Below are 26345 nucleotides of genomic sequence, written 5' to 3'. Positions count from 1 at the left end.
CTAACTTCCTACTAAAGTGACAACCTTACCTTTTCAGAGCAGAAAAAAGATGGCGAATTTTATCTGAAACTTTCCCAAAGCTCAAATGTGGTCATTTCCACACTTGAGCTCCTGCATAGTTGTGAAACCGGGCACATGAAAACCAACGTCAGTGTCCTCTCCACACTCATGTATGGTAGAGAAATCTTGCTAGAGCCTAGCTAGATGCTATGATAGTGAATGCTTGAGGAAGGTCATAGGCATCAGATGACCTCATACTTATCGATATCACAGATGTAAGTGCCAGTGAGAGCTAACCAACAGCCAGTATCTACAATAATCTGCAAGCGGCGTTGGAGCTGGCTAAGCCATGCTACAAGACTCCTGTTGCCTATTCGGACTAGCAAAGCAAGTCTAACAATGCAAAACCACAGGGGGGAAGACGCAGAGTTCCCTCCAAAATGAACTACAGACAAACAATCGAGAAGGACCTGTAAACAGTAGAGCTAATCTGGAAGGATCGATGCGGAGAGACAAGCCGCTGGACCGAACGTGTTGGACGAAGTCAACTTTAGTCGGACGAAGTCAACTTTAGTCGTGAGTAATAGACTAATGTTTTTCTTTATTTTCACTCCATTCCTGTAGGTCACAAACACGCAAAGAGGGAGAAAGACACACACACACAAACACACACACACACACACACAAACACACACACACACACACACGCACACACACACGCACACTCACACACACACGCGCACACACACAAACATACACACACGCGCGCGCGCACACACACACACACACTCACACACACACACGCACACACACGCACACCATTAAAAACCCGCACTCCTTTCAGAGAGAGGTACATACAGTTGTAATATTGAAAGTTTGGGCAAGTCCTGAAAGACTTTTTGACATCCTATGATGTTTCAAGCTTCCGCCAATCGCACACTGTTGATGAGCAAAACGTCTTCAATGATTCATAGATTGAATTTAAGCATTTCTGCAATGCATTGTGTTTCCAGCTGCCATCAGTCAGTCTGTCGTCCTATTGCATGTTTCCACCCCAGCGGCAAAGGGCCTTTCTACTTTGACGATGTTACCATTTGAAACATATTTAGTGAATTGGAAAAGAGAGAAGCCATGGAAATAGCAGGCAGTGATGGAGTATCTCATTCCCGATGAAACAGAGGTTTGTGAAAGAGGCGGATTTCATGGCCTGGTTTATCCCTGATATCGACATTACCCTGACATCAGCCACCCATTAGCACATGCGATGTTAGGGTGAATAGGAAAAGGTGGGTCCTGACAAATATTTCAACCAGGATTATCAACAAATGTTGCACACTACAATGATTACACAATGTGTCATCCACTTCCATTTCCTTGTATTTGCAGACATTTTTGATTTGACCGAGAGATAATTTTATGTGCATGTTGCTGATGTACTGTTGTTTCTATTGCTTCTATTTCGAATGTCATAATGTTTTGAAAGTTTCCGTGGTGAGGTTGTGCTAAGCAAGAGCCACAGCCCAAGTTAGATTATCGTAGTCGTAGCTTTATCTTATTAAAGCACACCTCTAGATCTATGTATATTCCAATTATGACCAAATGATACAAAGGGTCAAAATTTCTAAGCCATCCCCGTCTGGTGGAACTGGGACCCATGAAACAAGAGTGCTGATACCACAGTGGCCATCTAAGGCCATCTGTTTGACTCAGGTACAACCTTCTCAATCAACACTGTCAATATGTCAATAAAGCAGAGCGGAGATTCCGTTTAGAGCACTTTAGTGCGTAAGGGTTGTGTCAGGGGATGATGTAAGGGTACTGAAAAGCTCCTCACCGGTCATCACCGGTTACTCACAAAGCAGTACGTAATACATAATATACATTCAATTTGTCTCTTTAGCATCTGACTAACGTGTGTGGTTCGTAACTTCGTGGCATATAATGAATGAATGAATGACGACCTTTATTGCACATTTTTGCCACACTGGGCTAAGTACAGGTCAAAACAAGACATGATGAAAAGATACATACAAAATAAAACTAGTTATCATTACATAAATTCAACTTCTCGCTTTTTAGTTATAATAGAGATAAAGAAACAGATATGTTTTTCTATGGAAGGTTTGTCAAGTCGCATTAGGAATATGAATTTTTCTACAGTGCTCAAGTGTATGAAGTAGGGAAATCAATGAGGTATTGTATAAACCTATACAGATCATTTCTCTCTTTACTATATAATCTACATTCTATAACAAAGTGGCATTCGTCCTCTATTCTATTCAAATTACAACATGTACATAACCTTTGTTCCAGAGGGGTGCGGGTATGTCTTCCAGTTTCAATTTGTAGTTTGTGGCAGCTTATTCTTAGTCTTGTGATGACTGCATTTCTGATCTTCACATTTTCATTACTTAGGTATTTTTCTTCATTATATGTAGTTTTAAACAATCTATACTATCTTGACTTATTATAATGTTACGACATAGCTGTGAGCTGTTGTATCCAGAGTCATCCAGTATCATGTTCAGACATGTTTACGTATACAGAACAGTTTCTACGTTCTTGGATACCCAGAGACTAGTCAGAACAGAACCATGCCTGACCCTGATATATTCAGGCATAGAACTAGATATGCATGGATTTGGATTCGATAGTGATAACTTCAACAAATACCATAAATGGCTGACTTTGATCCATTCTTGGTACTAAGTTTTAAGAACCAGCATTACCACAATTTGCCATGTGCTTACAGAAGTGATAGTCAAAAGAAATGTTTAAAAGTGCCCGCCACCAACCCACACACTTCACATTACTGTTAATGCATCAAATATGTTCCGGGCGCGAAGATCGTGGGTCATCTGGGATCGAAAATTGAACCGATTCTTTCCCATCGCAACAGGCTACGGGGTGGTGTGATTGATTGATACGCTGGAAATTGAATTCTGATTTATGGCTAAATTTTGTAGTTGCCTGGAGGGGAGTACTCGGAGTGAGATTGGAAGCATCAGTGCAGAACCAATAGGCTATCGCAGCATATGGCGCCGCCGACAGAGGTGCGTTCGGCAATTGGCGAACGCCTTCAAAGCGTGCTTTGCAAATGATGAGAAATTATATGGAAGGTCAGGTTTCATCAAATCGTCGTGACACGGCGGTCTGTCACTACGGTATTCTTTCCCATTGCTAGGCGCGTTCTAAAAGGTATCGGATTACAAGACGCTATTTGGGCCGAGTTTGGCCTACCAGTAAAACACTTGAAAATATACAAGAAGGATTTAATGGTAAATTTCGTAAAATTAAAATGAAATTATTGCCTTAACATCCTTTCAATATTAGCTGTTTATGTTAAATTATTGATTTTTCAAAATTTCGCTCCGAAAGACGATTTTTTTCGGATTTCCGACCACAAGTCATGTCATGTTTTTAGGCAAACATCGTTTTAACCTGGCTACGTATATTACCCCAGATTCCCGATTTTTATATTTTTCGAGGACTAGGAATAAGATCAAAAATCGTGTTTTAGGGATTTTTTAATTTCTGATTTTAAGTCTAGTTTTTGTCGACATATTGGTGAAAAAATGATTTTTCTTTACATTTTTCGCACTAAATTACCCATAATTCAAAATTGAGGCCATTTTTAAAAAATCCATAAAACACGATTTTCGGGACAACCATAACGGTCATTTTGAGCCGTGAATGGGGTATGCTTGACTTTCCATGCTTGCAGGTTAAAACGAGTTTTGCAGACATGTCATGTCGACCAAAAGTCTGCATTGTGTTATTCATACTGGCGTAAAGAATCATTACAGTATTCAAGGTCACACAAGGATACGACAGTAGCTTCGCTACATGTTACATGTCAACAAAAAAATGATAGCGGACATGTACTGTCCAGGAATCTGTTTTTATCTATAGAAAAGTGTTGTTTTTTATCTGTTGCACGGCACGGAGGCAAACAGGCTTGTTTTGCCGCTTTATTGTAAATGACCGCAGGTGACCCCGAAATAGAACGCGGGTTCGATTCGAATTGCCCAGATCGAACACGATCGAACACAGTTCGGGTTCTATGGCATGTGGGAACTTTGCAACCCAGATTTTACCACCGTGTGAGGACGCATTCGTAGGGCGCAGTGTGCAGTGTCCCAACTGTCAGCTGTGCAACATGTGGCGGCTTTCTCTCATCTCACGGAATGGGTGATTTCCAACCTTCAGGGTGCTTCAAGCTTTTGTGAATTCATACCACAACCAAAGAGATGGTCTATCGTACTTATAACAGAGCTAATAGGGTATTGTTGAGAACAAATGGGTAACTTGAGTGGGTGGAACCATTACTTCCTTCCAACTTGACCTTGAGTTCAATCTGCGGTAACCAATTCCCGTTCCTTCCTTCCTGCCACTCTACCACAATTACGCTTTCAGGATTTGCATAATTTATGAGCAAATGTTATAATTCCTTAATGCTAACTTCCTGGAATTTCATACTTGGGGCATTTGAATTTTAAATTAAGTGAAGGTGAACATTATTAAACATAACTTATTCAAATAAGGACCTCATTTGCATAATTTATGAGGAAATGATAGCATGGCTTTCTTTGTTAAGATAAGGCTGTCTTTTGATGGAGAATATGATCAACTGATATAATTCATGCAAATGAGGATCCTTTGTGCATAATCAGGAGGAATCATCTTTGTCAGTCATAAAGATTGACATCATTTGGCGAAGGTATGTGATCGTGGGACTCTATTTAAATAGTAAGATGGTCTCATATGTTTGCCTGGCTTTCAGGTGTGGCTTACCTTTCTCCACTACAAGCAGACCGTCACCGTTTTCAACCGTCTCCATCCGGGGTATGAGCCGGGCCTGGGGAAGAATCCTCTTGTCGGCGTTGATCTGTTCTACCGCGTAGGTGAAGGCAGCTTTCTCTTCGTCACTCTGGACCCGGTCAAAGATGGCGCCTGGAGTTTAAATCAAGGACATTTCTGCTTGAGAAAGGGATGTCAAGCTCAGTACGTCTTTGCCCCATGTTGTATCAGTAACGATGCTGAGGAACGGTTCTGGATAGCAAACAGAACTGTGCCTGTGGCAAATCTACGTTCTAACGTGATACGCGAAGACTATCTAGAACCGTGCCCGGGCCTAAATTTAAACCATTTAGGCATAGGACTAGATACCTCGTTTGGAAGAACCCAGTGTTCACAAGACAAACTAAAGATAGTCGCCCCTGAGGCCAACTTTCTACCGAATGGAGACCTTTTTTTATTTACTTTATCGGTTACCACAAAACAAGGCTCATGGGAGCCAATTAAAATGTTTTGGGTCACAGTACAGCCAGTGAGGACAGATGTTTGTTGACCTTAGACTTGAAGAGTTTAAGGTTATACTCATAGGGGAAGCAATTACGGGGTAGCTTATTCCAAAGTGAAAAGAAGCTTTGAGCATGGAACTTCCTCCTAGGAGGTGGTGCATGGAGGAAGAATGATTTGCTTCGGTGGAAGTGGCAACTTGGGAGTGACTTGTCCCTTTCAGCGACTTGATTTGTCTGACTTCATAGAATTGATCTATGATGTTAACGTATGATTCGAAATGCAACAAAAGACCAACAAAAACGTAGAAAGTTCAATTTAGTTTGAATTATCAATAATATATGTGCTTACCTGGCTGGGATGACATAGTTGTCTCACCAGGTAGAGCGGTCAACTTATCGTTTTGTGCGCCCCTCTTTAGGGGTTACTATTTTTTGTTTGGTCCGGTCTACCATAAACAGGCCCCCGAATGTTTGAAAAATTTTAAGCAGTCGGTTGGCGTAGCCGAATAGTAGGCGAATTCGCCGAACACCAGCCGACTTTGCGCCGACCTACTCCTTTATACCATGGTTGTGGGGCGTTCGGCTGGTGCTCGGGAGGCCAAATTCGTGACAGGGGCTTAATTAAGGAAGATGTATTGCTTAAACGGAGCGAGCTGATGTGTTTAATTATCCTCAGATCAATCCAGCCTGTGGAACGATGGAAGAATTGATCAACAAATGGAAAATGATTAACAATATTGGACAAGCTGAGTCTTCAAAAATTAATTCGTTGGCACGCGGTCATGCCTCTCTAGGATGCTTATCAAACAGGATGAACAGAGACGGGGGGCGACACAAGTTATCTGGCACGTATGACCCCTTCTACGGTCACGTGTCTCTGACGTCACGTTCCAAGAGTAGACGGGTCCATTCCGTGAAAAAGGTTGATGGAGTCAACCGAAAATTTGGGTCAGTCCCAATTCTGTATCTAGTGTTGGAAGTTAAAGCTTAGTCTTTATTTCATAATGACTTGTACCAACACAGATGAACTTTCATGCTAAGATGCTTATTAAAGTTTAATATAAATGAATCCACACGTTTCCATCAATTCAAAGCAGAGCTACATTACGATTGAATGAATTATACCTTTCAAAACGTAACATATGCTTTGTTAACTGACGATTTTGTATCGACAATACTTTTCAATCCAATGATGACGTCAATAAAACGCGTGGGACGTACGAAAACGGGTCACATGAATCAGTCCATATGCACCTGCGATGTTTCATTGCGACGATATCGCCGTAAGTAGTACCTAATATAGTTGCAATATTCAATTATGACTTCACCACTATAGTGGTAAAGTCATATTGTTTTTCCTCACGTTTCTTCTTCTCCTCCTCTTCTTAAGCTTTTTTTCCTCTATTCGTCTTGCTGATTGGCTGTTGCGATCTAATTGGGTTAACTGTATTTACAGCTGCACATAGCCATACCATATTGACAGTATTGAACTGCATTCAAGTGTTTGGGGGTAGATATGCAAAACTTTCCTTCTCAAGCATTGGAATGCGGGACATAAACGCTTTTTAATCTTGAAAATCAACAGTTTGCATTATTCAAATAAATTCTAACCAATAATGTAGGGGATAGCTATCAAACTGTTGTATTCTTAGTTATATGTCACTTCAGACTATATTTATATCAACATAAAGCATTGTATTCCCTTGTATTTCTCCTTCCCTGCCATATCGTGAAATGTGGTGAAGTCATGCTACATTTGCTTTGGAGGCCTTTCTAGTTTGCACCCGTTTCTTCTCAAATCTACGACGCATAGCGCATGTAGGCAGCTCCTAAAATGGTAAGCGCGTGGTACTACGTTCTGTGCACAGACTCTAAACCCTGTCACACATTAAGAACCTTTTCCCGAAAAACAACCAACCAAGGTTGGAGGTAGATTGGGAACAGCCTGACCAGATTTCAGCCACACCTACCTTTCGATACGTATCAATCAAATTTGAGTTAACTATGAGTCAAATGTGACTACCAAACACGCCCGACCTTTGCTGATCTACTCCCGACCACCAGCCAACCAGTTCCCAATCATAACCCAACATCCAATCCACTCCCGAATTTTAAACGTTTTGAAACATTTGACTGGCACATCCGAACAGTAGCCGGCCTTGCCGAACATCAGCCAACCGTAGCCGACCTTAGTACCGACCTACTCCCTACCATGGCTTGTGGGGGAGAGTTCGGCAGCGTTCGGGAGGCCATATTCGGCTGTGTGACAAGACTGGCAGTTGATCAGGGAAAACAGCTCTTTAGCCGGCCCTTTTTGTCACCTGAACGGTCCCAGAAGAAAGTTTTATTAACTGTGTGCCCGGAGGAAGGAAGACCTAATATCCGCACTAGACGGGAGATGGAGGCAGGACACGAACGGCAATTTGTCTGCCACAGTCTCGAATTAAGGCCCTTCCACCAGCCAACCGCCGATCATGCGCATCTGTGCAGAGACCGACATTTGGATTTATGTGACCATTGACTTTGTAATCAGAAGAAGATGCAAGATGTAAAATTTTAAGTAAGACAACAAAACCATTTGTATGATGCAAAATGTAATAAATCATTTTTTTATCTCTGAAATTCAGCTATTTTATACGTTAAATCGTTGGTCCCTCATCAGCGGTCTCTAGGCGATCGCAGCCTGTAGTGACAATGTGAGGAGGGATAGCAGGCGGGGTGAGGAGGGACAGCAGGCGAGGTGAGGGGGGAAAGCAGGTGGGGTGAGGAGGGACAGCAGGCAGGGTGAGGAGGGATAGCAGGCGGGGTTAGGAGGGACAGCAGGCGGGGTGAGGAGGGACAGCAGGCGGGGTGAGGAGGGACAGCAGGCAGGATCAGGAGGGACAGCAGGCGGGGTGAAGAGGGACAGCAGGCGGGGTGAGGAGGGACAGCAGGCGGAGTGAGGAGGGATAGCAGGCGGGGTGAGGAGGGACAGCATGCGGAGTGAGCAGTGCGGCGTGCCATGTGCACTGCGGTCCTCGGAAGTAATCGCTTTCCTAAAAGGCCGGCCCGCTATGGCTCTGATCGCTGTTAGCGTAAAAGCACGCGCACGGTCTCCAGCAGTCCCCAGACACAGGCATAGGCAGCAGGGTGGAACACACAATTTGCACAAACGGCTGCGACCAAGGGACCATTTTGTTTTGCAAATTCCATGCATAAAAACAATTTTGTTTAAATGTTTGTGCATGCTGTAGTCCTTTGTGTTGTCCGTTAATAAACTCAAGGGTCACACAAGTCCAATTTTCGTCGCTGGACGGTCGCTCAGTGATCGCCGTCTATTAATGCTGAGGTCACATTTCCACACTGGGGCCAGGCTGGGCAGTCTTGTGGAAAGAAGAGTATCATATGAAACAAAGCACAAAAACGTAGACAAAATTGATAATGGGAGCTATTTGCGTACATCATTGATGTACATAGCTGATTTTTCGTTAATCGAAACAGCCCGGCCGGGCCCCGGTTTGGAAATGTGACCTCAGCATAACGAGGGTGTGACACGGCGGTACATAGTCCACGGAGCGGCTTCATTTCACGTCGACTGCGTGGAGCAGAAGACAATAAAAAGACCCTCCAAAATCTACCTTGATCGCCAGCTATCAAGACGCAAACTCAAGATTGGAAACGGAACTCAGAAGAGAATTATTCTGAATAGTGCAGCTGCACCAGAACGTTCTACTGGGTGGTAAAACGTGGTAATTACGTGGTATCGCCTGTCTACCCAGTACCGGTATGTCAGAAGGTGTGTCGCTAGTAGCAACAACATACTTGGCAACCCCCTGCTGTCAGGCGGCGGAGAACAGCGGAGTCACCATTGATTGGGAAAGAGCCGATCCCCGTAGAGACTGCCAAAGTGATTGCAGTAACAGAGGCTAGTGCTAGCTCGGAAACGGTGCGAGAAATATTTGTTATAGTTCAATAGTAGAGAAGTCGTGAGTATGTTCAAAAATTAGGCATCGGCAAACCTCGGTTTTGCCTAATTTTGCAGGGGCACTTCGTGCTTCAGCGGAAATATTAGATAGACTGTAGAGAAGTGTGATGTTGCGGACTCACCGATCGGCACGTCCACGGTGTGATCCCCGCTGGAAACGGTCCAGACAACCGACAGCATCACAACAAAAAGTCCGGCAGCCATCCTGAACACGGCCTGCTGACGACTCTGTGTTATCAGCTCCACATCCGCGAGCAACTCAACTCAGAGTAATCGTTCGTCGAACGAATGGAGTTCTTGTAATAATGACGTCGAGCTGCAGCACAGCGTTTTGCCCCGCGATGTAACTATCAGTTTCGGCGTTCACATCACTACATCTAAGTGCACACTCCCGCGCCAACACGCACACACTAAACGCTTTTCCGTTTGGGGTCGACTCTACCACGGAACTCTGGGTAAAGGAGGTTATTAGAACGTGGCAGCCCGGAATATTAATGTATCCACCGTGAGTAGTCATTAGTCCTGATGGAACGGTCTCTCAGCAGAACAGCGACACACAGACACACAGGGCAGCACAGACAGATGCTTGGCAGTGAAACGCTGACGGCTGTATGAGGACATTTGCTGAAATGGCGCGAACATGCTTTGAAAGATGTGTTACAGTTGTCAAGTGTTGAGGGATATTCTTAACATAACTGAGTTCCGCTAATATAGTGAAAAAATTGACGGAAGTAGATATAGGAACTTTCTTATTTTTCATTAATTAGACTTTAATTACTATAGATGATATAATAATATAATTTCTCCTATTAGTTCTCCTATTGGGAAATTATTAACATGGTGGAGATAAGACATTAAATTTAAGATCTCAGCACAATTTTTATTATCATGTATTCCTAATAAAATGCTCAATGTGCTAATAAAATAATCAAATTTGCTCCATTCTATGGATTGATACTGATTCCTTATATCATTTTTTTTCTGGTTCGTTGAACCGTGTATATGACGTGTTGTCCGTTAGAATAGTGACGGGGGAAGTACGAGGTAACATTAATTGCAAAGTTTTGTCTAAAAGCGTTAGAAATTTGAATTTGTCTGTAATACGTAGGTTGATGAGGTAGGGAAACATACGTTATATCACTCACAAACTCCCTCTTTGTTGTATAAGCTACAGTCTACTACAAAATGGTGTTCATCTTCTATTCTATCTAGATTTAATATAATAGAAAGTTGATTGCAAATACTTGCCCGAGGGCTAATTGCAGTTACAAACAACATAAGTACAGTGGCATGTGAGACTATATCTACTTCTAACATTATACTATATTCTACAACATACATGGTACTAGTTTTACTGGGTTTGACTTCTTCTTTTTAGACAATGGAAGACGAATTTACCCACTTCTTCTATAATATGTAGGTTCTTCTCAATTAGTAGTAAAATTGTTTTTTTTTTGTGTGTGTTGGGGAATGGTCGGGAAGTAAGGGAGCATTTTGGACACGGTGGTAAATAATTGTTTTCAATATCAATGTATTCATATTATTGCAAAACAATTTTCCACCGGTTTGCAATACTGACACCGGAGGGGCCAGGGTAGTTCAACCAACTAGTAAAACATCAAACACCGCTTTTCTCCGGCAGGCTATCTATCACTGCGCCCGCTGAAGTGCGGAAACTGTTTTCCCGGGTCGATGTGTTGAAAAGACTGTGTGGAGGATTCTGTGGGGATGATAAGCCTTGGGTGGCGTTGCTAGGCGACGCCTCGACATCAATCTTGGAGTAAGTACGGTAATAGCTGACTTCCAGCAAATCATCGACGGGAAGATCCGGACGGTTACCGGCGCTGGGATCACCTCTCAGCCGGCTGCAGGTCTGATGGTTTTCGTACAGTCCAGAACTGGAAACATTCACCAGCTAAGGTCAAACAGTGTGCAATTTGATTTTCTTTGCTTTCTGTTAAATTTGATATGCCATTCGTTTAGTTAGATTTGATTTTGTTTGCTAGTTAGTCTGTAAGTTTTCCTTCTTTTGTCGTACATCTACAATAATTTTATTTTTGCCACTTTTGTTCCATCTTATCTCCATTATCTGTAACTACCATACGTTTTTATGTAATTAATAGCATTTAACCCACGAAAAACCTTATACACTGTAATTAACTTCAAATTGGCTTGTTCTGTCATTTGTGTGCAAAAAAATTATTAAACAAGCAAACAAACAAACAAACAAGTATCAATCAAAAACCGAGGACTTATAAACCAGCTCTCCCCTTCTGAATTACCCTGATGAAGATGACAGACGGTTATCGAAACTTCGTCTCTTGTAAACAAATGGTTGTGAGTAAATAACATTGAGTTTTTTATAAAGCTTGCAGAAATGATACATGTACCTGTACATATATTAAAGAGTAGCAGAGTTTACTACACCCCGATGAAGGCAACTGAAACCAATTGAAAAGTTGTGGGAAAATGTGGTTGTGAAAAACATACTTGACTTCATTACTTTTTTCTCCATTTCTTATTTCAATTAATGTTTGACAAAAATGTAAATCAAAGGCACCGTTTTTAATATTGCGTTTGGTTCAACGTACATGAATGGAAATTCAAATGTCCACTTGACCAACGTTTTGATATTAAACGTTTATACAGATATAATTCATACAACTTCGCGTTCTGCCTTTTAGCCATCATGGTAACTGCTTAGTATTATATGAAATCCTCAATTATATGGAGGCCTTTTTAACTCACTGATTCAACTTGACATACGTTACGTACCATTTCTTAAGTATGGGAAATCCGTCCTGGAGTTAGTAGGAAGTGTTGTGGTGGGGGCAGTCAGTTTACTTGCTTGTCTGTTTGTTTATTTGTTTGTTTGTTTGTTTGTTTGTTCGTTTGTATACCTACGTGTTTCTTCTAGAAAAAAAGGCCTTGCTGGTTTGATTGTGGAGAAAGTGATTTTTTTCAAGAGTTGATTTATTTCTTATAATTTCCAACATGTAATCACAAGACGTGGTGACGGCACACTCAAGTTTTTCAAGCTGATTCATTTGTATCCTTTCGTGCTGAAAATCCGCCTTCTTGTAGGCTATCATCTATCACAATTACCTGAGATGAGTAATACTTGTACTTTCACTTATGAGGTCATGTGTCTTCTCTTTCCAATAAACTCTTGTCAAGATGGCGTCTTGATACCTTAAGAAGGAACTTTTCCAGCCAATAAACCGTGGTCTTATCGGGGTAACCGGGAAAGACTTAAACACGCATTGCGTTTGATTGTATGAAACAGTAATCTATCAATGTTCTAGCAATGGCATTTACTCAATCGTGCGGGGTGAGACAAAACGCCCGAAGGCCCGCTTTAATCCGCCCGCCGCAGCCTGGCGACAAGCTGTCTCCAGCAAGAAATAAAAGCTATCATCGGAGCGCTTCTTACGACTTTAAACTGCGCGGGGTTGGCAATAAACGGAGCTTCAATGAGGCATCGGCTCAATTACAGAGAAGAATGTTTGGTTTCACCGACAACAAGGAGGGGAAAATATGCTCCAGCTCCAATTTTAATATCAGCGCGGAAAGAAAGTTCTAATCTTCCGCGGGGAAATGTTGTGAGACGAGTGACTTCCTGTGTCCTTTATCTGACATTTGGAGAGTTTTTGGTGCGTGGGTATTAAACTGTAGGCTGCTGACCCGGTCTGGCACCGCTGCTGAAGGACTCTGGTGGCTACAGTGGGAAGTTCTGACGCCAAATGAGTCTTTCTCTGACTCCCGAAAGGTTGAGGGAAGCCGTCAAATAGAAAACTTGACCTTTACATGATTCTATCATATTACAAGTATCTGTGATACCTACATCGGTAGACGAGAGAGTTATTTTTTTTTATTCCAACATGTAATCACCAGACGTGGTGACGGCACACTCAAGTTTTTCCAACTCTGATTAATGCCGTCGCCAACACAGGGGACAAATACATGACAAGACAATACTCATTTTCACCGGAGCGAAGTGAGGAAAGAGGGAGTTCCTTTCAATGGCGACTCTTCTGTTACCGTCTTGATTATAGTGTTCAAGTCTGAATAAATGGACTGGGCTGAGTCTAATGATTGCATTTGTTTAATGCAAGTGTTAATGTAAGTGTGTGGTTTTTATGTGGACCACATTTTTGATACCAAAATCAGAAGTTGCCCTAACCTTAACTCTACCCCCTCACCCACCCACAGACACACACAAACACAGAAAAATATACTCAAGATTTCGTCCTATACCAACAAACACCAATAATTCAACAAGGTGTTGTGATCTTACCGAAACAAAACGAGTCACTTTCATGCAGAAAATAAACAACCTGCCCTCTTTGCCCCTTTTGTACACATAACCCCTTACTCTCTCTGCTAACGGTGCTGTCACTATGGAAGCGCCCCTTGCGATCCTAGATGGAACTGTCAACTACTGTTCCATGACCCAATTTTCCGGCGCAAACCCCAGAATAAACCCAAACCCCGCTTCCATTCCTAAGACACGCGTGTTCTGGTTATTTAGAAGTCAGGTGGAGCGATCTGTGCCACCCGCTAAGGGTACAGAAACAGTATCCACCGTGCCCCCCTCCCCTATTGTTTCCCGGTGTAATGCTAGCCATCAAGGGGCGGGCCTGTTACTAAGGACGGGAGAAAAAAGAGACGGCGCGGCAGTGGTGTGTGACTACCACAAACAGGCAGAGTAGCACAGGTGGCGCACTGCTAATAGGTAACGTTCTTTACAACAAGCTTTGGTCAAAGTCCCTGGATACCGGCGTTGCCGGGCAGAGTACCGTGCGGCACTTGAAGGTAAGCCGTACTTATTATCGCCCCGGCCGGCCGGACGGGCGAGCGACAGCCGGGACGTACAGGTGTTGACAGGTGTGATGGTCTGAAAGATGTCGTCAGGTGGGAAAGACGTTCACCTCACGAGCACGACTCAAGCTGAACGCGAGACGTCTTTGACCAGGCGGTTACAGAACTCCTTCTGTGTCTCAAGGGTTCACAAGAAGCAAGTTTGAGTTGCTGCTTGCTAACATGGACCCCGTGTTGGTAACATAAGACAGGCACTTTCTATTGTCGGCAAGGAATTCCATTACCTCTCGTTTGATTCAGCAGCAGGAGGTGATATAAACACATTCATCCTCCCAACACCAAGACGTCAGTTCTTAGAGAAGTTCTGGTGACTTGTTTGAAGATTCTCGTTCGCGAAACACAAATGGTGGTGATTTTCCTTTTCTGACGACGTGCTGTGTCTGTTTCTTTCCGAACCAAGTTTTAAATCTGAAAAATTAGTTTAGTGTCTGTGCACTTCAAAGACTTCCCGAGTGTCTCACAGTTAAACTAGGACGTTATATTCAATTTTATAAGACCTCGGTACGACTAAACGCGCCATGCCGCCTCGCCCTCGGACAGCCTCGGCCAACCCTCGGGTCAGACTCTTCCGGCAAATCCTGGACCAGATCGCCGGCATGACGACAGAGACAGACTTCGGGATCATGTGCCACATGTGCCGAGGGTACCTCAGCTCACGGGACCTCCAGTCCGCACAGACACCCGAACTTCTCTTCAGGATCCTCAAGTCCAAGGGCTTGCTGAGCGAGAAGAACATGAGTCTACTGGAGGCTCTGTTGAAGAAATGTAAAAGGGACGATCTACTGACGATCTTGTACAAGAAGAAAGAGGAACTGTCAGAACTGACTATACGGTTACCACCGACAAAACTGCCAGGTATGTACTCTCCTCAGCCCCCTCTTGATCTTTGAATAGTAGAATAATGTTGGTTGCTAGGCTACGCAAGGCACTGGAAGTATAGATATACCCAAATTTGAAACAGTATAAAGAGCAAGTGTGTTTAAAATCTACAAAATGGTTAAAAGGTTTATATATCAGTAAGTATACACAGAATAACATCTCATAGATTCTTCTCAAATGTACTAAATCTGACGTACTCAAAACTGCAAATGTTCCTGTTGAAGTCATAATTATATTTCTTGGATGATTTTAACACTGGTATGAGAAAGTCTCTCGTAGCTTATTTTAACACTGGTGTAGAAAAGTACGCATTCGCTTATAGCCTGAAAGCACAGCTTCACACACTCAACTTTCTCTCTGTGTTTGTTGTTTTGACCCTGTCTTTAATAGAAACAGTAGGACATGCGAGAAGACGAGAACTTGATACTATTGGCAGTGTTTATAGGAATATCGGTCTAGAACCTTGTTTATATTGGCTGCTGCGTGACACATGGAGACAAAGTGACATGATATTACGGCCGTTACATGTCAAACATGCCATTAAAACACAGGCCTTTCAACCAAGAAAACACAGTGACTGTTCCTGTATGTGGGTTTTCGTACGGCATGCAGAACAGTGCCTATCTGGTTCTATGTCTGGGTGGGTTAGGGTACGAGTCAGGCACGCTTCTGGATAGTCTCCACGTATCCAAGAACGTACAATTTGCCACAGACACGGTTCTGGATACGCGTGGATTATCCAGAACTGTACCAGAATCATGGTTCTGAATCAAGGTTCTGGATAAAGCACAGGTTTGGTTACAACAGCCCCTCTGCCTCGCATGATTCCTGTGTGTACCCGCCTGTATCGCCATTAATTACTTGTTGCCGTGCAAACAGCACTCCGCAATATAAACAGCGATAACGCTGTGTACATGGCCTTTCATTGTGCCAAGTATAAAGAACTGGCGCTAGCTTTTTTACACAAGAAACCAAACGTACGTCAAGTAATATAACAGGTTGCTACCGTGCAGCGAGTCGAGTGTTTGAAGTATAACTAAGCACGGGGCAATGTAAACCATACTTGGACCCACCGGAGGTTTGGGAGGTACTTCAGATCCACATGTTTCTTTTCACCTTTGGTTACCTGCGGAGATTTTATCTACTGTACATTGCCCGTGTCATGTGCAGTGAGGCATGGCGTGTAAGTGTTGCTATGGGTTACCGCACGTTCCGGGGGAGGGGGGATTACATCATGAAAAGTTTATTGCAAATTCTTGCCCGGAGGCTAATTGCAAATTACAAAACATAAAAGAACAATGAAATAGAGTATACAATAACTAAAGTCTACATGATAAAGGTAGCTGTCTAGAACTATAACTATGTCTAAAACTGTGTCTGTAGGGTTTGACTTCTCTTCTGTAAACCATGGACGACGTAATGTCCCACCTTTTCCAAAATGTGTTGATTTTGAGAAGTTAAAAGAAGAATAGTTTCTTGTTACATGATGGTAAAGGTGTTGGCAAGATTTCTCACATGTTTTCGACAATGTAGTTACCTTCGCCAAGAAGGTTATGTTTTCAGTAGCGTTTGTGTGTGTGTGTGGGTGTGTGTGTTTGTGTGTGTGTGTGGTTTAGCAAGATAACTCGGGAAGCAGTGAATGGATTGGAATGAAACTTGGTAGGTGGGTAGGTCTTCATGAGACCTAGAAATGATTAGATTTTAGGCCCCCTGGTGGCTTTCCTAGGTACTGCAGCTGAACGTCCGGTTTTCATATCTCATGTTCTGGACATGCTACGGTCACGAATTTTAGTTGGTAGATAGCTCTTGGGGTAGGGAAGAAGTGACATGAGTTTGGGTCCCCTAGCGCCTTGTTCTGAAACTGCAGGAGCATTTGTTGAAAAAAAATTGCGGTGATCTCCAAGTAAAGAATGATTTGCCAGGAGAGTTCATTAAAGCCCCTGTCACACATTCACCACCTTCTCCCGACCTTGATCCCGAACACCAGCTGACCAGGTTCGGCTGACGTCCGGCAGCACTGTGACCTTTCTATACGAATCAAAACGAATTTGAGTTAGATTTGAGTCACGTTTAACTTCAAACACTCCCCAAATACTGTACAGACTAACTTGCAAATGGTTGGCTGGTTTTCTGATGACTTACAGTCGACTACCAGCCAATCATGGTCGAATCTCCTGACCAACCCCCCAATGAAACATAATGTTGAAAAATATATCTTTCTTATGCGCTTTGATCATCCTGTATTATACAAACCCATTTCAAATTATATTTTTAACATCACAAAGAAAAGAGAAGAAGCCGAACCTCTGTATTAGAGTAGTTTTAGAGCTATTTGTACTACAAACATGTATATTACCCATTTCATCTGTTCACCTGTACTTAGCCCGATAGGGCATGAATGTACAATAAAGGTTATTATTTAAAACATTTAGCTGGCGCAGCCGGATAGTAGCCGAAGTCGCCGAACACCAGACGACCTACATGTAGCTGCCTTTGCTCTGACGTAGTTCTATCAAATCTTGGGGACTTTCGGCCAGTGCTCGGCAGGCCAAATTCGTGAATGTGTAATAGGGTCTTTACCCGCACAGTTAGGAAATGTTACCCCTATCGCCGCTCACTCTCCTGGCAAATTATCCACTCATAAATTCTATCCGAATTCTATCATCCCAAAATCTCTTAAGCCCCTGTCACAAATTCAAATAGCGGAATATGGCCTCCCGAACACCAGCCGAACTCTCCGGCAATATTTTTTTCATTCCAACATGTAATCACCAGACGTGGTGACGACACACTGAAGTTTTTTTTTTCAACTTATATTAATGCCGCCACCAACACGGGACAAATACATGACAGGACAATACTCAATTACACCTGAGCGAAGTGAGGAAAGTCGTGTAAAGTGCCTTTCCCAAGGGCATAAGATCGGTGGCATGTCAGGACTCGAACCCGGGACTCTTAGTTCGAGTCGCGCACTCTGCCGCTACGCCACACGACCCCGGCAATATTGCTTAGGAGTTGTTCAGGAGAGAGATCGGCTGTGGTTGGCCTGTGTTCGGCGAGGTCAGAAACTGCTCGTCTGTGCCTGCGGAATGTTTCAAAATGTTGAAACATTTGGGTGTGGACAGTGTACCATGGGTGTGCCATGGTTGGCTGGTGGTTGGCTAATGTTCGGGAGTAGGTCGGCAGTGTTCCCGGCGTGATTGGGATAGGGTCAAATTTGACTCACAGTTAACTCAAATGTGATTTGAGTCGCAAAGAGGGGCGTGGAGAACTTTGAAAAACTGGTCGGACGAACTTCAGCCGACCTTGGTTGGTTGGTGCTTCTAGGGAAGGTTCTGGGTTCAGGGGCTTTAGGAACGTCTGGTGGAGGCTATGAAAACACGCTGGTATTTATGTTGCTCGCTGCCCTGTGTGATCAACGTGAAAGGTGACTGAAGGGTCGCCGCTTTCCTCTCTTCACGTTCAGTCAGGGATGAGAATCAATGACAAAGACATGACTTTCCCCCGGCTGCTCTCTGCTTCGTTATCCTCCTGCCTATTGTACGGTACAACGCAGAACTATAAAGGGAAATACGCGAAAGCATTTCAGCGACATAGCACAAAACAAAGCTCACAAACGTCACGACGCACACAGGAACAGACATAGAAAACATTGTTAGTATTGAGCGGAAATGTATCAACTGTTTTCGTATTGTGTGTCACTGGCCATGTATCACCGACATTTTAGTAGTTGAAACGTTCACAGCTACAGAGCATGAGCTAGCACCGGATCATTATCATTATGAATGTTATTTAACGGTGTCGCTCAATGCAAGGCCAATTATTTTTGGCCACTTCTAGGCATAGAGCTTGAGGTACTTAAGTGAGTATAATGTAGTTATGTCAGGAGATGGCGGTGGACCTTTGTTTTGAAGCTTTGTGGATTGTAGTCGGACGGAAAGCATCTGTTTGGAAGAGAGTTCCATAATTTTGCAGTCCGGGGAAAGAAGCTGTTGTTGTAAAATGACTGGGAGACAGGTATGTTAACGGTGTATTGATGAGAACTGGAAGAGAACCTAGTGGCACGCTGAAAGGTTCTGAGCGGCGGAACAAGAAGTGCAAGTTCCCCTGAACATCGACCGTGAAAGTATCTGTAAAATTGTCAAATTTGTCGCGTGTAGGGTGCAGCGCCGACATATTTTTCTCTGCCAATTGTATCGGTAAAAAGCAGGTCACACCCTGTATCTATGTACTGTCAGGACCGCGAACGATTCGACACCCTGAGCCTATAGAAACACCTCTCGTGACAGATTAGGCAGATTAAAGCCTTCTTAAGTGCACTCATTCAGGTTTCTGGGGTCTCATAATGCGGGTTGTGTCTCCAAGCACAGGTTTTGTCCCTCACACTAAGCAGCTTAAATAGCGTAGCACATTCCCTGACCTACCCCGATACACAAGGGCACAATTCGCCCAGCCAACCGTGACCACCTCTGTCAGCACCGCTCTTACCTGCACTGGGAGGGAACAATCGCACAGAACGTGCTGTCGGCACGCACTAGAATAGGACTCAGTAATAGCGTATCAGTGAAACGTTATAAATGACGTGGGGGAATACGTACTGAAATATTTACGTAGTACAAACAGGCCCAGTAGGTTGACGACCATAAGTAAACAAAATAACCGCCAGGGTTAATTATAGACGTATTATAGCTTTAAGCCGATCTACTTTACAAAAAAAAATCCCCGATGTTTTGGTAGAATACGGTGACTTGATTAGTGGAGTAAAAATGCTATGATCTTAGCTTACAAAGTCCATCATAGGTTATCAAGCCTCTTTTAGTGGGTCAGTTAGTCCTCACTACTTGTGAGGATGTTTCTGACTCAGGGAGATGAGTTGCTGTTACAGTTCTATACCTCTAGCTCTATGCCTAGAAGTGGCCGATGGCCTTGCATTGAGCGACACCGTTAAAAAAAAACAATCCCGCTTAAGACGCGAAAACCTTAACGGGGTAAAAAAAAAAAGACCGTAAGGGCAGTTGTTTTCCAACTGTGTCTGGGGTATGGTAGTAAAAGGCAGAGCCCATCCCTCTATCCCCATCTGCCGCCTTGTACCTCCCCAACCGAAGTCATGTACCCATTTTACACCTGCCTTTCCCAAGGATTTTTCGGATTTTATCTTCCTATCCACAATATCTAGCTAAAATACCAGCGACTTCTTTATCTCGTGTCTGGTAGCGAAGCCACTTGATCATTTGACGCTAACTCTAACCCTACCGGCCGGGTAAAGCGTCTTTTTGTGGTGATATTTGCGTGACACATGACCCGATTTTTTTTACTCAAAATTTTTCGGTGTTAGGGAGTCAGATTTGACTCAAATTTAACTCGAATTCGATTCAATTCGTATAAAACCTGGTCAGACCTAGTCAACCATGGTCGGCTGGTGTTCGGGCGGAAAGTTTTGAATGTTTAACAGGGGCTTTGCTTAAAGCATTACATTGTATGGATATGATCATGATGTGTTTGATAGCATAGATAAAGATAGGATAGAGAGAAAGAAGTCGAAAAGCCCAACGACGAAAATCATCAATATAAATTTACCCAGTCTTTGACACTCTGGCCCTTGTGACATTTTTCTTATACTCGTGTCTTCCTAATATGAAAGAATAGTTCATGATATACGTATGTTTAATTTACAGGTTTTATTGATTTGAATAAAGATATAAGGGGGATAAGATATAAGTCAAAATTTCCTAATTTTGTACATGAAATGTCTGTATATGCCTGGGAACGCATTGCTTAAAAGGTAGGGATTACAGTATATAAAATACAGAAATATTAATTTGGTAGAATGCAAAACCTTAGCAACAGTGAGCTAAGTGTTTAAAAATGACTTTGAAATACTCAACATTATTGTAGTTGTAGCCCATGCCAACACTCAACGTCTGATACGAGAACGTATAAAAACAGTATACTCAATCGATTCTAACTTATATTCAGTGATCTTTCCAACCTTTGTGTTATTACAGGGTTTGACTTCCGGTTTAGACCTGTGACGGCCCACAGCTACTTGTGCCTTTCCAACCGGAACCGCACGGTGGCGTTTGAAGACAGTGAGGACCACTACATCAGGAGCCCGAGCGTGTGCGAACGGTTCAACGGTGCGAGTTACTCCGTCTTGGGAGACACCCCCTTCCCAGAGGTCGGAAAACACTACTTCGAGGTAACAAGAATTTCAAAAAACAGTTTTTTGTCTTCTTGAAATATTTTTTCTTTCTTTCTTAAAGCCTCTATATAGGTAAAATTTTCAGTCGTATGCAATAATGGAATCCTTTATATGTTTACAATACGTGCACAATGTCAGAAACAGCATGCAAACAAAGAGACAACACTGGGTTTGATAAATTGGTTCATTGTCTGGTAACTCAAAAGATCGACATACAGTTCGTCGTTGTACAAAGGATGATTTTTAAATATCTAAAAGGGCAATAGTTAGCTTTATATTATCTGTAGACAAAGTATGCAATATTGGCTGTGATATGCTTTTAATAACTGTTCCCAGAAGAGAACAAGAAATAGTCACGCCTTCAAGTATCAGAGTTATCAACCAAGGATTGACACTGGGATTGAGGTGTTCAAGAATTCATTCTTTCCTATAACTATCGCAGAGTGGAACTCGCTGTCACCAAGTACAGTAGGGACATTGTCATTAGATAGCTTTAAACAATGTTTAGAGTTAGAAGTTTAAGGGTTAGGTCTAGCAAGTCGATCGGTGTAATATAGCCAGCTGCCGCCGCGCCGCGTGCCTGTGGAGCTGGTGTGTTACGCCGAAAGGCGGTTATACCGGCTATACAGATACAGATCATAGCGATAATAATAAACCATTCATTTCATATCAGGTATCAGTGAGGGACAGTATGTCTTACTCGGTGGGAGTGGCTCTCCGGATGACCCCCCGCGACGAACACCTGGGGACCAATGAGCTATCGTGGTGCTTACGTCACACGCACGTGGACGGCTCTTACGTCACGCTTCATCAGGTATGTACCAGGGAGCACGTCGGTAGAACGTACTGCGCCTGCGCGAAACCCGAAACGTAACGTACATACCACTTCTACATAACGTATTGTGTAAGGTCGTATTTAAGACTGACATACCATCTTTAGTTTCGAAACGTTGTGTCGGAAAAATACATCATATTCCCACTTACGTCACAATGGACTGACATCTCGCGAGACTCTTGTTGAGCGAGATGTCAGGCCATGTGACCAACCCCTCATACTTCATCAGTTTTGTGAAGCCAGCCCCAGGGAAGGTAGCGTGTGGTTTAGCTCCGGTTGATCTGGCCATTTTTCTGTGATTCCAGCGGTGGCGGCATTATTCTGGTTCCATGGAGAATTCCCGCGTTGGTTACCTGGTTTAGAAGGTACTGTTGTGGTAGTGTCTTGAGGAAACAGGTTTGTCTGGTGGTATTTTGGAGCGCAGGCTAGATAAAGATTTGTCGACGTGGCAGCGCACGTGCATGCCTCGGTAGATAAGTACGTGTGCTATCCCTCTTCCTCTGGGTAACGTGTTTTCTATTTCACAGTTGCAGACTCCCGGAGGAACACTGTAGCGACCCCGAACGCGAGTACAACGCTGACCACGAGTGGATAGTGACAGTTCTCTCGGGATCCAGTTCCGCGTTGTCGGCACTGGCCATCGCAGGGAGTCACGGCACGGAACGCAGAGACGCCGTAGGAGTCATTTTACGACCTTATTTTGCGTGTGTCCGCCCCGGAATCACGTGTGTGTACCTCGGAGCGTTTCACACTTCTTTCAGTCTCGTATTTTTCCCCTTTCGGGTGTTTTTAGCGTTGATGGCTCGTTTCCTCGGAAGGAAAAGTTTGTGAAATTTTGGTCATTTTTCCGTTTGGCCCTGCGTTTGCTAGATTGTCGGATAATCAACGGATTGGCATCGGGCTGATAGTGGAACAACCTGAGGCCTATTTCGGGGAAAGACTGTGGGACAATTCTTGTTAGTTTCCTTTTGGTGTTGGCGGAGCTTCTCTGAGATTGTCGGACAGTCTCGAAGCGAGAAACTGTAGGACAGTTTCGTGTATCAGAGGTGGTAGGGACTGTCGGACAGTCTCAGAATTTGGTGCGTAAAACTGTTAGACGGTTTTACGCATGGCATATCGCTTTGCCGGTGCATAGAGGTTTGAAGGTCAGGGTCAGGTATCAGTAGTGGTAGAGGCTGTCGGACAGTCTCAAAATTTATTGCGGAAAACTGTTGGACAGTTTTATGGTTTATCGCTTTCCCCGGGATAGAGGTTGTTGGACAATCTCGAGTTAGATGGGAAACTGAATAGTTTCGCTCTCCCTATGCGTGGAGGTTTCCGACAACCTCAAGGGGGGTTGAGATGGAGGGCAGATTTCGGTAGTCTTCTGATCGTCTTTTGGTCACTTGGCGACTACCGACAGCAGGAGGAGAGGCAGTAGAGCAGCTTTCGGTCGTCTTTCATAGCGACAACCGATAACAGAGGGTGGCAGTAGGACAGTTTTCGGTCGTCTTCCATAAAGGCTATCTATAGCAGGAGGGGAGACGGTGGGACAGTTTTCGGTCGTCTTCCTTTAGCCATTGACCTTTTGGTTTGGCCTTGCAATTGGTCATTTTTCTTTGTTTTGTACGTCGTATGGAGATGCGTACCGTAAACGCATAGGAAGGCGCTTTGAGTAGTACAATTTTTCGGTTGTATGTATTTGAGATAGCTACCTAGTTTTGGCATTTTATGGCTGGCTAAGCCCTAACTCGTGGACCGTGCGTGCTTTCCCCAATAGGTTTGCCGCCACCTCACAGCTTCGGCTAGTGGTACCCGAGATACACTTGAGGATGAGAGATTGAAGTGCGAAACGTGTGTATGCATGATACCAGCATCACGTATACGTCATCATCCCAGTTTGGAGCTGGCGCAAGTAGCCCTTGATCCACTGAGGCTCTGGGAAGAGAAGGTGTCGGCTATCCAGTATGGGTCTGGAAGGGCCCCGCTCCTTTACGGACCACGGCCAGTAGTACAAGAACTGCTGGCAAGCTTGTTGCGAGTGAGGGCTCAGGACTACAGTAATGAGGAAGAGGTTTGAGAGTGAGCCTATGACAAAGGCAACCGATCACTGTAGCGTAGCCGAGGTCTTTTCCACCCAATCCTTAATCGATCATCTTGGCGAGAGTGGAAATATATGTAGATGATGTAGACACATTGATGGTTTCTTTAAGGGTAGGCGGGGAAATTCAAGTTCTTGACCGGCAGCGTCATGGGAGGCCCACGCCAAATGGCCATCGATGCCGCAAGCACTGGCGGGTGAAACGTTACGTCGGGAGGTACGAGGATGAGCCGCCAGGTCGAGGTACTAAGTAGTAGAGGGGTGGACGAGGAAGAGGAAAAGAGCAACAGCTAGAGATAGGTCCTCGGGTATAGGTCGCGTGTGTTTAGTCAAGGCCAGTATTAAAGGCAGGGGTAGGGAATAACCCCAAGTCGACCATAATGCTCAGTACCAAGACTGTCTTTAGGGTAGAGGACGCAAGAAAGGAGAAAGCTGGACGGAAATGAGCGGGACGAAAATAAATCCCCCCCCCCGCCACCCCACACTCACGGTGAGAGTCGCATGTATGACAGGGAGCAGACACTCGACACTAGCTCGCCGAGGTCTTTTCCACCCAATCCTTAATCGATCATCTTGGCGAGAGTGGAAATATATAATTCTGCACAGGCAAACTTCAAACGTCCAACAAAAACAGTGATTTCGCGCAGGCGCAGTACGTTCTACCGATGTGATCCCAGGTTCAAGAGCACGTCGGCAGAACGTAATACGCCTGCGCAAAACCATATTTGTTCGTGATTTTCGCCGAGTTGGATTTTTGGTCAAAATTCTATATTTTTTCCGACATTACATTTGGAAACTACAGACGGGATGTTGGCCGTCGACGGGAAGTGCAGTGCAAAATACAGGTGCAGTACGTTCTGGCGACGCTAGGTTCGAGTGATTCGGTCCCGTGATGCAACTCAGTTAAATGTCTTTTACTCAACTTGAGTTCATCCGATCAATCACCTTTATTGCACAACAATTGTATTATGGAAACAACGTACGACAAACTGCTAAACACCAAAAACTACGAGTCTATTTTATTCACCCAGAGTGGCCCATCTCAATGTCATTGTACTGCCTTATAGTGGGTCCCTGGAAAACTTATTGCAGTACATGTAACATACTTACATAACATGTAACAACTATGTACAAGTACAGAACAAACACCAAACAGACTAGGTCATTTTCCGTATTCAAATAGCGAAGTTGATGGGTGTTTTTACCCTAACTACATGTTAGGGTAAAAACACGCTATTTGAATACGGAAAATGACCCTGGTGGCGTCGAATGGCCGAGTAGCTAGTTGGCTAGACATAATATCCTTGGGAACACGACTTTCCTCACCCAACCCAGGTGTGAAATGTGAAATACCTCACTTCGGTTGGGGGGGGGGGTAAGGGTGGAGAGGGATGGGCCCCTTCTAATACTGTGTTCTTGACTGAGTGGACTAACAACCCACTGCCCGGGCCCCTATATTCTGGAAAAGGCTATGGGACTAGCTTCAACATTTTTTTTCTTTATTTCCACCTTAGGGTCGGGAGCACAAGCGACTGTGGAAAGGCGTCTTCCCTGTACGACGTCTCGGCGTGCTCGTCGACTCTGACCGGGGGCTGCTCATCTTCCAAGACGCAGAACGGAAGGCTCCTCTAGACACCATGTACATCCGCTTTGAGCAGGGCTACATGCAGTACTGGTGCGCCTGCTACCCGGAGAGACTCTACCCAGCGGTGGAACTGTTCCACGGGACCATCACGGTCCACACCGGCTACTCCGTACCCAAACACCTCTGGAACTTTACCGACACGGACACGAGCGAGGCGTCCACGTGGTGGCGGTGGTACAGGAACCCGTCCAGTATGCTGAGCGAACCGCCCTACAGTCCCGCAGATATCGGCATGGTCACACCATCGCCTGAGGGAAGCCGGTAGCACTGACAGAACGATCCCTCGGATAGGACGATAAATAGAGGTCCCGTGTTTGAGGAGAGCTACACCTCGAGCACGTTAAAGAACGTTGTCAAAGCGAGTAGCTAGGGTCCCTTCCCTAGCCTCTACCAGGCTTGGGGAGGCGGCTGAAAAGAGTAGAAATCGGCCAAATAGAGAGATAAGCATGCCAAGGGAGTTTGTTCGTTGAGAGAGCAGTTCGCCGCTAGACGGACAAACTGAGGAGGAGGAGGAGGAGGAGGAGGAGGAGGAGGAGGAGGAGGAGGAGGAGGAGGA

The 26345-nt window shown here is 44.2% G+C and overlaps 2 protein-coding genes across 2 annotated transcripts in view; one reads left to right on the top strand and one right to left on the bottom strand.

The window, feature by feature from the left end:
* The window catches only part of LOC109473945 (glutamate receptor ionotropic, delta-2-like), a 46849-nt gene extending 41181 nt beyond the window's left edge, over positions 1–5668 (bottom strand). The window contains exons 1-2 of the mRNA XM_019774130.1: positions 5653–5668; positions 4795–4953 (exon numbers count right to left, since the gene is read on the bottom strand). Of these exons, the coding sequence (XP_019629689.1) occupies positions 4795–4953; positions 5653–5668 (175 nt within the window). The remainder of the gene's footprint in view (positions 1–4794; positions 4954–5652) is intronic.
* Positions 5669–13818: 8150 nt separating this feature from the next.
* On the top strand, positions 13819–26213 carry LOC109474313 (fibronectin type III and SPRY domain-containing protein 2-like). The gene is made up of 4 exons (XM_019774604.1): positions 13819–15003; positions 21033–21226; positions 21903–22043; positions 25659–26213. Exons 1-4 carry the CDS (start codon positions 14667–14669, stop codon positions 26052–26054), a joined length of 1068 nt encoding a protein of 355 aa, XP_019630163.1. The 5' UTR covers positions 13819–14666; the 3' UTR covers positions 26055–26213.
* Positions 26214–26345: the final 132 nt, after the last annotated feature.

Source organism: Branchiostoma belcheri, unplaced genomic scaffold, assembly GCF_001625305.1.
Source record: "Branchiostoma belcheri isolate BF01 breed outbred unplaced genomic scaffold, Haploidv18h27 scaffold101, whole genome shotgun sequence".
NCBI classification, from domain to species: domain Eukaryota; kingdom Metazoa; phylum Chordata; class Leptocardii; order Amphioxiformes; family Branchiostomatidae; genus Branchiostoma; species Branchiostoma belcheri.
Note: the sequence above shows the minus strand (reverse complement) of the source record. Positions and strands in the feature narration are given on the sequence as shown.

What these genes read in the sequence shown, in the direction of transcription:
- LOC109474313 (XM_019774604.1), top strand. Translation starts at nt 14,667, where the DNA reads ATGCCGCCTCGCCCTCGGACAGCCTCGGCCAACCCTCGGGTCAGACTC. An exon ending in ACCACCGACAAAACTGCCAG is followed by an intron (nt 15,004 to 21,032) that starts GTATGTACTCTC and finishes GTGTTATTACAG; the next exon opens with GGTTTGACTTCCGGTTTAGA. An exon ending in TCGGAAAACACTACTTCGAG is followed by an intron (nt 21,227 to 21,902) that starts GTAACAAGAATT and finishes ATTTCATATCAG; the next exon opens with GTATCAGTGAGGGACAGTAT.